General features: G+C 38.5%; 1 protein-coding gene across 1 annotated transcript in view; it reads left to right on the forward strand.

The window, feature by feature from the left end:
* Positions 1 to 14,145, forward strand: part of LOC117340584 — a 117,828-nt gene that overhangs the window by 14,377 nt on the left and 89,306 nt on the right. Inside the window, exons 2-5 of the mRNA XM_033902344.1 lie at positions 5,765 to 5,847; positions 8,143 to 8,244; positions 9,387 to 9,436; positions 11,505 to 11,562. Of these exons, the coding sequence (XP_033758235.1) occupies positions 5,765 to 5,847; positions 8,143 to 8,244; positions 9,387 to 9,436; positions 11,505 to 11,562 (293 nt within the window). The remainder of the gene's footprint in view (positions 1 to 5,764; positions 5,848 to 8,142; positions 8,245 to 9,386; positions 9,437 to 11,504; positions 11,563 to 14,145) is intronic.

Consider the following 14,145-nt stretch of genomic DNA (forward strand, 5'->3'; position numbering starts at 1 on the left):
TTTCTTATGGAATATATACAGGAGATTTTGGTTTGTGTGTACAGTAGAACCTTGTTAGTCTTGATACTGGTTTGTGTGTACAGTAGAACCTTGTTAGTCTTGATACTGGTTTGTGTGTACAGTAGAACCTTGTTAGTCTTGATACTGGTTTGTGTGTACAGTAGAACCTTGTTAGTCTTGATACTGGTTTGTGTGTACAGTAGAACCTTGTTAGTCTTGATACTGGTTTGTGTGTACAGTAGAACCTTGTTAGTCTTGATACTGGTTTGTGTGTACAGTAGAACCTTGTTAGTCTTGATACTGGTTTGTGTGTACAGTAGAACCTTGTTAGTCTTGATACTGGTTTGTGTGTACTGTAGAACCTTGTTAGTCTTGATACTGGTTTGTGTGTACAGTAGAACCTTGTTAGTCTTGATACTGGTTTGTGTGTACAGTAGAACCTTGTTAGTCTTGATACTGGTTTGTGTGTACAGTAGAACCTTGTTAGTCTTGATACTGGTTTGTGTGTACAGTAGAACCTTGTTAGTCTTGATACTGGTTTGTGTGTACAGTAGAACCTTGTTAGTCTTGATACTGGTTTGTGTGTACAGTAGAACCTTGTTAGTCTTGATACTGGTTTGTGTGTACAGTAGAACCTTGTTAGTCTTGATACTGGTTTGTGTGTACAGTAGAACCTTGTTAGTCTTGATACTGGTTTGTGTGTACAGTAGAACCTTGTCAGTCTGGACACTGGTTTGTGTGTACAGTAGAACCTTGTCAGTCTGGACACTTTGGTTTGTGTGTACAGTAGAACCTTGTCAGTCTGGACACTGGTTTGTGTGTACAGTAGAACCTTGTTAGTCTGGACACTGGTTTGTGTGTACAGTAGAACCTTGTCAGTCTGGACACTTTGGTTTGTGTGTACAGTAGAACCTTGTCAGTCTGGACACTGGTTTGTGTGTACAGTAGAACCTTGTTAGTCTGGACACTGGTTTGTGTGTACAGTAAAACCTTGTTAGTCTGGACACTGGTTTGTGTGTACAGTAGAACCTTATTAGTCTGGACACTGGTTTGTGTGTACAGTAGAACTTTGTTAGTCTGGACACTGGTTTGTGTGTACAGTAGAACCTTGTTAGTCTGGACACAGGTTTGTGTGTACAGTAGAACCTTGTTAGTCTGGACACTGGTTTGTGTGTACAGTAAAACCTTGTTAGTCTGGACACTGGTTTGTGTGTACAGTAAAACCTTGTTAGTCTGGACACTGGTTTGTGTGTACAGTAAAACCTTGTTAGTCTGGACACTGGTTTGTGTGTACAGTAAAACCTTGTTAGTCTGGACACTGGTTTGTGTGTACAGTAGAACCTTGTCAGCCCTGACAATTTGGTTTGTGTGTACAGTAGAACCTTGTCAGCCCTGACAATTTGGTTTGTGTGTATATACATTTTGTTTATATATATATATATATATACCAGTAACACAACTGTCGAAGGAAGACAACTTTTTGACTTGTGCCCTGACCGGGCCTCGAACTCACGATCTACGGCACCCAATCACCTAACCAGAAATACCCGCAGCTTATACCGCTGCGCCACATCGGCGTTCTTAAAAAAGAATGTTTCAATGACGCAGTGATGGTCGGCCCGATACCCTGACATGATCATTGTGGAAGTCGTCTATAAGGTGATATAGAATACCTGGATCGCAATGTATTTACATACATGGATACGCATTGTACACATATTACAAATATTCATCGAGTACAACTACGACTGGAAATACAAATCTATATCTTCGTATCACCAACACAGTGCATATGATACATTGTGCTAAATATTTATATATATATATATATATATACATGTTGTCAGTGTTACTGTACTAGTGAGATAGTGTTATAACCTGCCCTATCTCGGGACCCCCCTCTAGCAGCTTCTTACACTCAGCTTCTGCTGCTGTAGTGCTTTTTCAGGTATCAAGCATGCAACATTTATCAAAATGAAAATCTCTAAAAGTTTTCTTTTGGACCATTTTTGTATCTTAAAAATAAGTGCAGTGTTATCTTTAGGCAGCTTACATAAACATTTTCAAAATTGTCAAAAAAATCAAACTACCTGTGCAGCAAAACTGTCAAAAAATCAAACTACACATACAGGTATTTTTGGTTTGTGTGAAGATAAGAATACTTATTTTAGGAATTGTTTAAAGAATCACAAAAAAGGACATTTTTTTCTGATATTGTTTATGTAAACACTGATAAAGCTGACAAGGCTTTGATCGGTAGTCATGTTTATTTTTGTGTATAGATAAGTTCCTGTAATAGAGGGTTGGTGATAGTGTGTTGTGTGATTACTGTAGGCTAGTAATGATACATGTTGATGGCCTGTATTATATATACCAGTACTGTAGTCCCTGTCACCTGAGTACCGTACTCATTCTAGTAATGATACATGTTGATGGCCTGTATTATATATACCAGTCGTCCCTGTCATCTGAGTACCGTACTCATTCTAGTAATGATACATGTTGATGGCCTGTATTATATATACCAGTAGTCCCTGTCACCTGAGTACCGTACTCATTCTAGTAATGATACATGTTGATGGCCTGTATTATATATACCAGTAGTCCTTGTCACCTGAGTACCGTACTCATTCTAGTAATGCTACACGTTGATGGCCTGTATCATATATACCAGTCGTCCCTGTCACCTGAGTACCGTACTCACTCTAGTAATAATACATGTTTATGGCCTGTATTATATATACCAGTAGTCCCCCTGTCACCTGAGTACCGTACTCACTCTAGTAATGATACATGTTGATGGCCTGTATTATATATGCCAGTCGTCCCTGTCACCTGAGTACCGTACTCACTCTAGTAATGATACATGTTGATGGCCTTTATTATATATACCAGCCCTCCCTGTCACCTGAGTACCGTACTCATTCTAGTAATGATACATGTTGATGGCCTGTATTATATATACCAGTCGTCCCTGTCACCTGAGTACCGTACTCACTCTAGTAATGATACATGTTGATGGCCTGTATTATATATACCAGTAGTCCCTGTCACCTGAGTACCGTACTCATTCTAGTAATGATACATGTTGATGGCCTGTATTATATATACCAGTAGTCCCTGTCAGCTGGTACCGTACTCATTCTAGTAATGATACATGTTGATGGCCTGTATTATATATACCAGTCGTCCCTGTCAGCTGGTACCGTACTCATTCTTGTAATGATACATGTTGATGGTCTGTATTATATATACCAGCCCTCCCTGTCACCTGAGTACCGTACTCACTCTAGTAATGATACATGTTGATGGCCTGTATTATATATACCAGCAGTCCCTGTCACCTGAGTACCGTACTCATTCTAGTAATGATACATGTTGATGGCCTGTATTATATATACCAGCCCTCCCTGTCACCTGAGTACCGTACTCATTCTAGTAATGATACATGTTGATGGCCTGTATTATATATACCAGCAGTCCCTGTCACCTGAGTACCGTACTCATTCTAGTAATGATACATGTTGATGGCCTGTATTATATATACCAGTCGTCCCTGTCACCTGAGTACCGTACTCACTCTAGTAATGATACATGTTGATGGCCTGTATTATATATACCAGTCGTCCCTGTCACCTGAGTACCGTACTCATTCTAGTAATGATACATGTTGATGGCCTGTATTATATATACCAGTAGTCCCCCTGTCACCTGAGTACCGTACTCATTCTAGTAATGATACATGTTGATGGCCTGTATTATATATACCAGTAGTCCATGTCACCTGGGTACCGTACTCACTCTAGTAATGATACATGTTGATGGCCTGTATTATATATGCCAGTCGTCCCTGTCACCTGAGTACCGTACTCATTCTAGTAATGATACATGTTGATGGCCTGTATTATATATATACCAGTCTCCCTGTCACCTGAGTACCGTACTCATTCTAGTACACATGTTGATGGCCTGTATTATATATACCAGTAGTCCTTGTCACCTGAGTACCGTACTCATTCTAGTAATGATACATGTTGATGGTCTGTATTATATATACCAGTCTCCCTGTCACCTGAGTACCGTACTCACTCTAGTAATGATACATGTTGATGGCCTGTATTATATATACCAGTAGTCCCTGTCACCTGAGTACCGTACTCATTCTAGTAATGATACATGTTGATGGCCTGTATTATATATACCAGTCGTCCCTGTCACCTGGGTACCGTACTCATTCTAGTAATGATACATGTTGATGGTCTATATTATATATACCAGTAGTCCCTGTCACCTGAGTACCGTACTCATTCTAGTAATGATACATGTTGATGGCCTGTATTATATATACCAGTAGTCCCCCTGTCACCTGAGTACCGTACTCATTCCAGTGATGATACATGTTGATGGCCTGTATTATATATACCAGTCGTCCCTGTCACCTGAGTACTGTACTCACTCTAGTAATGATACATGTTGATGGCCTGTATTATATATGCCAGTCGTCCCTGTCACCTGAGTACCGTACTCATTCTAGTAATGATACATGTTGATGGCCTTTATTATATATACCAGTCGTCCCTGTCACCTGAGTACTGTACTCACTCTAGTAATGATACATGTTGATGGTCTGTATTATATATACCAGTAGTCCCTGTCACCCGAGTACCGTACTCATTCTAGTAATGATACATATTGATGGCCTGTATTATATATACCAGTAGTCCCTGTCACCTGAGTACCGTACTCATTCTAGTAATGATACATGTGTTGATCATGTGTATTACTGGTATGTAGTTTGTATATATATATCTCCCTATCAGCTGTGTACCGTATTCATTATAGTAGTTGATATAATGTGTTCACTGTCCACAGCTATGTTTCCAGTGTATATATTTTCCTTACTATTTTGGATAGAATCTTCAAGATTTTTGTTTGGATAAATAATGAGAAGTCTGTGTGTTTTGTACCAAACATAGGTCAGAACAACCTAGATTTTGACCAACTTGATGAGGAAAAACAAATTCTGATTTATTTCCATGTAGGGGTGTAAAAATCCACTAGCCCAATGTACATGTGGGACTACCAAATTTTGGTTGCACTAGTGAAAATTACAGCCATCTTGCCCGGAGCTTGTGATCATGACTTGTCCATAATTTTTCAGTAGATAAATCTAGAGAAAAAATTCAATTCAGTCTTTTTCATGGGGATGTCAAAAACACTTCAAAACTTAAAATTCTTAGGAATTATATTATAATCTTAGTGTAAATCTAAATAATATGGAGTCATTTGTGTCAAATTGATCACACAAGACCTCCCATTATTACTATGATTATCATAATTTCCTGGTTTATGCTAAGAGGGAGATGTTGTTTTTAAATCTTTAATTTTTCGATTTTAGCCCTTGGCTATAGCTAGTGATTAGACAATTTTTTTCAAACCCCAGTTTCCTTTGCAGTATTGTGATATCTGTGGTAATGTTACATAACATTACTAATTTTATTTGTTGGCAAAATAAGGTTGATCAGTACAATCTACATATTTTTTTTTCTAGACAAAATATTTAAATTATCAAGAATTAATTTGTAAATCTTTTAAAATTCATAAAATTCATATGATAAAAATCATATGAATGTTCACTTGAAGAGTAATTGAAGAAATTGTTGATGAGAAAATATTATATTGTTTTGAATATGTTTGTTCAGTGTAAAATATATGTTTGTCTTAAGCTTGTTACTAAATATAGTATTTTTGTTGTTTTTTGCAGGCTTGGTAGTCTCAGTAATAATGTGAGGGAAGAACAGGGGTCTCCGAAACTGAAGGACAGCGGGGCCGCAGGGGAAACACCAGGTAAATAGGGGACATGGGGGATACACCAGGTTAATAGGGGACATGGGGGATACACCAGGTAAATAGGAGACATGGGGGATACACCAGGTTAATAGGGGACATGGGGGATACACCAGGTAAGTAGGGGACATGGGGGATACACCAGGTTAATAGGGGACATGGGGGATACACCAGGTAAATAGGGGACATGGGGTATACACCAGGTAAATAGGGGACATGGGGGATACACCAGGTAAATAGGGGACACGGGGGATACACCAGGTAAATAGGGGACGTGGGGGATACACCAGGTAAATAGGGGACACGGGGGATACACCAGGTAAAAAGGGGATATGGGGGATACACCAGGTAAATAGGGGACATGGGGGATACACCAGGTAAATAGGGGACATGGGGTATACACCAGGTAAATAGGGGACATGGGGTATACACCAGGTAAATAGGGGACATGGGGGATACACCAGGTAAATAGGGGACACGGGGCATACACCAGGTAAATAGGGGACGTGGGGGATACACCAGGTAAATAGGGGACATGGGGTATACACCAGGTAAATAGGGGACACGGGGGATATACCAGGTAAGTAGGGGACATGGGGGATACACCAGGTAAATAGGGGACATGGGGGATACACCAGGTAAATAGGGGACACGGGGGATACACCAGGTAAATAGGGGACATGGGGGATACACCAGGTAAATAGGGGACATGGGGGATACACCAGGTAAATAGGGGACATGGGGGATACACCAGGTAAATAGGGGACATGGGGGATACACCAGGTAAATAGGGGACATGGGGGATACACCAGGTAAATAGGGGACTTGGTGATACACCAGGTAAATAGGGGACTTGGTGATACACCAGGTAAATAGGGGACATGGGGGATACACCAGGTAAATAGAGGACATGGGGGATACACCAGGTAAATAGGGGACATGGGGGATACACCAGGTAAATAGAGGACATGGGGGATACACCAGGTAAATAGGGGACATGGGGGATACACCAGGTAAATAGGGGACATGGGGGATACACCAGGTAAATAGGGGATACACCAGGTAAATAGGGGACATGGAGAGTACACCAGGTAAATAGAGGATATGGGGGATACACCAGGTAAATAGAGGACATGGGGGATACACCAGGTAAATAGGGGACATGGGGGATACACCAGGTAAATAGGGGACATGGGGGATATACCAGGTAAATAGGGGACATGGGGGATACACCAGGTAAATAGGGGACATGGGGGATACACCAGGTAAATAGGGGACATGGGGGATACACCAGGTAAATAGGGGACACGGGGGATACACCAGGTAAATAGGGACACGGGGTATACACCAGGTAAATAGGGGACACGGGGGATACACCAGGTAAATAGGGGACATGGGGGATACATCAGGTAAATAGGGGACATGGGGGATACACCAGGGTTAAATAGGGGACATGGGGGATACACCAGGTAAATAGGGGACATGGGGATACACCAGGTAAATAGGGGACATGGGGGATACACCAGGTAAATAGGGGAAACACCAGGTAAATAGGGGACATAGGGGATACACCAGGTAAATAGAGGACATGGGGGATACACCAGGTAAATAGGGGACATGGGGGATACACCAGGTAAATAGAGGACATGGGGTATACACCAGGTAAATAGGGGACATGGGGGATTCACCAGGGTTGTTGCTACCTTATAATTATCGAACAAAATACAGGCCTTTCACATAATACAAAGAGCTAGTTGTTATCAATGTATTCTGACAAGACCATGACAGCGCAGTAGATTATTTCAGTTTTCTGAGAAACACAAACTACCTGGTACCGGTATCAACACAGCCCTCTGATCTTTACCTGTGGTCGATTTCGTGTAGTGATAATGTTGTACATGCTGATCTTTTGCTGCCCCTTAAAAAATCTAGCTAGGCGATAATTCTTTTCCAGGAAAGTCGGTAAAGTGATAATTATATAAAAGTTAAAGTGAAAATGCTAGAGTTGATACCTATAGCTATGAAAAAGTAACAGATGATAACCGAGTCGCCTTTCACCTAGGTGGCCGCTGTTCGATTGCCTGATCGGACATGAGTAGGTATTTGGTCACCTGCCTGACCACATAGGTTTTCTTCCCTACTCCCACAATAAGACCCATCACACTCGTCCACCTGAGCCAACATGAGTGATTGATATAAGTTAATATTACTTGTTTTCCAAATGTTGTTGAATAAATAATGTTTACATCACCTTCAAACTTCACACTAATGACCTTGAACTTTTTGACATTGCAGCTGGCTACATACAGCGCTGTATTATCATACAGCGTGATGAGAAGGGCTATGGATTTACAGTGAGGGGAGACAACCCAGTGTATGTGGAGGTAGTCAAGCCTGGTAAGTTGTGAAAAGGGAAAATATTTTATATCTTTACTAATTTTTAGGTCATTCAAGGTCACAGGGGCTAAACTATATCTAAACTCAGGTGATCTTTAAGGCCCATGGGCCTCTTGCCTAAGATGAAGCTCGTATTTATGAATGATTTGTACAGATGTAAGGACTAATAAATAATGTACTGTATATGTAAAGATTTAATGGTAATCTTATCAGTCCCCTATCGATGAAACTAGTGGAGTAGGGGTGGAGAGTAGGGGTGGAGGGTAGGGGGTGGGGGTGGAGAGTAGGGGGTGGGGGTTGAGGGTAGGGGGTGGGGGTGGAGAGTAGGGGGTAGGGGTTGTGGGAATACAAGTTTCCTCTCCATCTATCTTGTACTTATATATGTAACACCAAAGTTTGTCAGTGCCCTAGCTATATATAGCTAGCAGCTTTATCCCTTAAGGGATTTTGATAAAACTTCACACAATGATAAAGGACCATAATATCGTGGACAAGTTCGAGTTTCATAGTTAATAGTTCAAGGTCAGGGTCACTGTTACTATTTTTAGCGTTGAAGGGTAAGGGACATGTATTGCTTTATCGATACCCAGTATGCTTGTTTTAGCACATTACGAACTGAAAGCTTTCTACTAATTCATCGTTTTCCTTACCTATTTAAATTTGGTTATACGCTAAAATTTGACGGCACTAAAATTGATACATTTCCAATATGTTATTTAAGATATCAGAATTTTTCCTACTTTTTGATTTGAAGATATTTGTTTGACTTTCCTATTTGAGAATTTCTTTTCAAAATAAACAAATATATATAAAATACCTGATATATAAGTTTAAAGTTGAAGAGTTTGCATTTAAAGTTGTCCCTGTGTAATCTTTGTATATGTAGATATTGAAATGGGCCCCAGATATTATCTGAAGTTATTTAGAATACACTTATGGACTCCATCAAAAATTTATATGATCATGAAGAGACCGCATTTATGAAATATCCTGAGCAAGCCCTGAGTTAAGAAGGTATTGTCTTAAAAGTGATGTTCATAATTCGAAAAAATTGTCTTAATGCCAATGTTTGTGTTAATGGTACCAGGATATGACGTTGATGTGTGATATTGTTGAATGTCTTACCTGTTCCTGTGTTACAGATGGGGCGGCTGCCAAAGCGGGGGTACAACAAGGGGACCGTATTATCAAGGTAAGGATTCTGACCGCCACTGACCATAACATGTCCGTGTGATAAAAACTTAGGTGTATTAGACATGTGGAAATGAAATTTAGATTACTTCTGTACTGTTTTAAATGGTATTTACACTTTCAGTTTGATGTCTATAAAATCCCTATTTCGGATCGATACAGCACATGTATCTATGTTTACATTATTTCAATGCCAAGGCGTTTTTCCACAACACTTTTCATGTTCCTGTCATTTTATATTCTGAATCATTGTCTTAACTTAGAATCCAATGTTTATACGATTATACCAAAATGTCATAACACCAAGTTCTGCATTAGATCATATTCTCATGATCATCGGTCAAGGTTACAGGGTCACAAGGTCACAAGGTCACATTTGATACCTTCTGAGTTGGACACAATGTGTCCGGAATGATTGTCATAATCTGAGAACCCCTCAATATATTTGTTTACATGTTTACTTTGCATAGGAATGGAGGCATGGAATGATTCATCTCTAACAGACATTTACAATTTAAAAAAAGAAAAAGAAAAGTCAAACATTTTACGCTCATACTTATGCATGAAACTGTATCTGGAATTTGTCAGCTTTCTGTTAAACAGACCTACTGCTAAAAGATTCTTTTTCAATTTGTCAAAAAAAAAAAAAAATGAATAAAAAATAGTGGACACAGTCTTTCGTTATATAAGTAGAGAAAACCATAATTGTATACTTTGGATTGTCAGTATTTGAAAATGCCAGATTTTAGCTATTTTTGTGTTTTTGTGTTACATTTCCAAGTCAGAGCCAGGGTTGTTTATGAAATAAATTCTGTGATCAATCTGTCCATGTTCATTACTGATCATTAAATCTCTGTTAGGCTGGCTACCAGGTAATGTTTCTCTATGGAATGTTATTGTGACAATTAGATTTGATTTCCTTGACCTAACAGTTGTAAGTTGTAGCTGTAGACCATTAACATAATCATGGCCATAGTTTGTATTCAAACATTTGAATGATGAAAGGGAGGTAATTCATAACAGAATTTCCAAAGTTAGGAGATTTTTGTTTTGTATTTACATGTATACAATTAATTAATTAAATGCCAATGAGAAGAGTTGAGATGTGTAATGTAATTTTATATATCCATTCTTGAAACTGTACTAAGATTGGTTGAAGACAATAACAAAAATGAGTTAAATTAAAGTCACTTCAAATATTAATTTGAGTTTGCTTACATCAAGTCTACCTTCCTCCTATAAGAAATCATATTTGTAAGATTTACATAATAAATTTTTATTGGACTCGATTAGCGCTTACTTAAAGAATATTTTACTGTGACAGTAAATCTGCATACAGTGTAATTATATATATAATAAGTCTTCCTGGAAGAATGTCATGATCTCTCCCAGTAGGTATATTTGTTAAATCATCAAATAAATAAATTTAATTTAATGACTGTTTTCATTCTACTACCAATTATTTTTTACCAACATCTGGTTCTAGTAAAACACCACTTTATCATAGTGTATGTGCTAAAATGCAGGTCATGCAGTTGTATGATTATTTGCTGTCAAGGGAGGTAACTGTGGCAGAATTAGACTATAACTTCACATGGATCAAGCAGCTCCTAAAAATATCTAGCACATTTATTCTAGAACGCATATATCTAAACTGGGTATACCTACTGTGTAAATTAATTACGGTTTTCGGCACTTTTCTCAGCCAAGCTTCAAGGTATGTTGGTGAAAGTTGGTATGTAACTTCAGTATGAGCAGCTGTACAGATCAAGTTTGGGTTTTTTGGGGTCAAGGTCACTGTTACTATTTTTAGCCAGGGCTGGTAGGGGACATATATTGCTTTAGCTGTAAACAAATTTTTTTTTTTTTTTTTGCAGAAAAAATGTACCATAATCCCTTTTCTTTGTATTCTGTTTACATTTTATTCTTTTCCAGAAAAAAACAAACAAACAAACAAACAAACAAAGAATTACCCTCTTGATTAAAAAATAATAACCTTTACAAATATGGAGGTGACTTGTTAAAGCTATCAAGGCCATTTAACTATGTTAATATTTGTGTTTTTGTAGGTCAATGGTACTTTGGTGACAAATTCCAATCATCTGGAAGTCGTCAAACTCATTAAAGGTAAGTCTGTTTTATTTCTTACCTGGCCAGATGTGTCACAAGGGTTTCTTATTTACAGGGTGACACAAGTGAAGTAGTCATTGGCAAGATTGTGATTTTGTTGAAGAGGGATCAGTAGTGGTGATTCTAACTTAAAAACTGCTGCATGTATATGTATTCACAATGCTCAGAGTTTACCGAGAATACCAATACTAAATGGATGTTTTGGGGTAAATAGATATCTCATTTATTTATCCATGTATATAATTAATATAAGGTAGGCATTATTTTAAGCCCGATTTTATTTTATCTGCATCAAAATTTAACGACACCTGAACAGTGTCAGAGAAATCAACGTTTTCACCGGACATGGTGTCAGGGCTAAAGGAAACTCTACACCTGTATATAGTGTTGGAAAAAAATGAATGACCTGCTTAATAACTGTACACAGGTCTTGGATTCTTGAAGCATTTATAACACTTTAATTCATGATTGTAATATAATCATGACCTATATTTGGACATACTTTATTGAAATATGTACACTTTTCAATTATTACCCCGCCCTGAGGTGATAATGAGAACTTATTGATTCTATAAGTGTGATATTGGCTGAAACAAAATGATGTTAATATAAAATGTTTAAAATTACAAATCGTTGGTTGATTGTTATATGGTGAATTTGAAATTCACGAGGCTGAGGTTCAGGGGTGAATTCATGAGGCAAAGGTTTAGGGGTGAATTCATGAGGCTGAGGTTTTGGGCTGAATTCCTGAGGCTGAGGTTCAGTGGTGAACTCTTGAGGTTGAGGTTGAGGGGTGAATTTGAGAGGCTGAGGTTTAAGGGTGAATTCTTGAAGATAAGGTTTAGGGACAAATTCCTGAGGCTGAGGTTTAGAAGTGAATTTGTGAGGCTGGTGTCTAGGGGTCAATTCCTGAGACAGATTTAGGGGTCAATTCATGAGAATGGAATTTAGGGGTTGATTTAATTTCTTGGGATAAATTTCTGAGACTGTTTGGGATTTTCCTGAAACCCTGGGGATCACAGCAAAACTCCAAGGTCGACAGTGCATGGATAAATCTCTTCATGAAGTCGGCAGTGAATCTTCACATGTCAGATGTTGTAACACACAAATTCTTCAAATTGTTGAACTTTATAAAAATCCAAAAACAAGAAACAAAATGAGAGTCAGCTTTATGTGGCTTGATAAAAGCCTATACACAGAGACAGCTATGTTCATCACTTGATGGTTGTATTGGAGTATTAGTTGATCAGCTAATGCTGTTAGAGAACTGTGTTAAGGGCTGCATATGGGTGAGGTCAATTTGTGAAATGAATATGTACTTGGCAGTAGTATTTTTGGAAATAGACAAGGGCTTTTAGATTGAGTCTGCTGAGATTTATATAGGTTTCTGTTGAGATTCGGCTGATTACTCAAAATGAAATATTCCTGATCGGGTTTCAACATACTAAAGTGTGTTCCTGGTATGTGGGTTAGTGTTATGGGTTGTGAGGGCTATTGATACCCTTATGGTTCATCATCATTATATATTTTTTTTGAGGTAGAAATAATTCTGGGTCATCAATGTTGTAGGACTTTAAGGTTTTGAGGAAAGTAGATTTTATTTTCTTATAAAAGGGTATGATAATTTAATGTTTTCTGACATTTCAGGGATATTTTTAACAAAAACGTTCATACAACAGGGCATCCAGTTGACCCTTGACTTTTAGCAATTCCAGAAGTCAAATCACTATTTCTGAGAAATCTGAAGGGTCAAAACATATGCCAAATAGACACGTCCCTTCAAACCCAATAGTCAGATCTCAATTTGGGGAGTCAAAAACATATTCTCAAGGGTCTACTGAATGCCCTGATACAAAGTAGGGAGTTTGGTTTATTACTGGACAGTGTAATAGTATATGTTATCGTAGTTTACAACCAAACTACAGTATACCAGGCATGGGCTCTCTGCTGGATAAATACGGTATGTTGTTGGTGTATATCCTCCAAGCTTGGTAGGCTCCACTCAACAACTGCACTCAGCTATGAGATCTGATGTTCCTACAGACCTTTACCCATGTATACATTCACATTGGGGCAGTGTTAGATCCATCTTTCATTTTCAGCTTCTAACATTTCTGTTTTCTTGGCAAGCTGTACGCAGGAAGTCAGAGAAAACTTTCTTCTTGAAATGTTGATGTCGTTTCCTGGCGGTATATAGGCCCACACCATTTCCATTGTTGATACTACAGTGTTTTCACTGAAATATCTTAACATTTCCATGCTTCTGATCTCGCATCTGCTTCTGTCGATTCTTTCAACATGTTCCTCATTTAAATAGACCTGCAGGTTCATTTTTCCATACCCTGATCTGCTTTTTATACACAGAATCTTAGATCCTCTTGTAAATACTGGTAATCACAAAACTATAAACCCCTTCATCAGCCCCCATCCACTAATACCACTAAACCCCTAATACAGGGACTCTATAACTTCATCAAATTCTATATTAATAGCACTTAACCCCTTCCCACTGACTTTATTTATCCAGCAAGAGTACTAAACTCTTTCCAATTTTTATCCAACATGGCCACTTCCACTGAA

This window comes from Pecten maximus, chromosome 13 (assembly GCF_902652985.1).
Source record: "Pecten maximus chromosome 13, xPecMax1.1, whole genome shotgun sequence".
Taxonomy (NCBI): domain Eukaryota; kingdom Metazoa; phylum Mollusca; class Bivalvia; order Pectinida; family Pectinidae; genus Pecten; species Pecten maximus.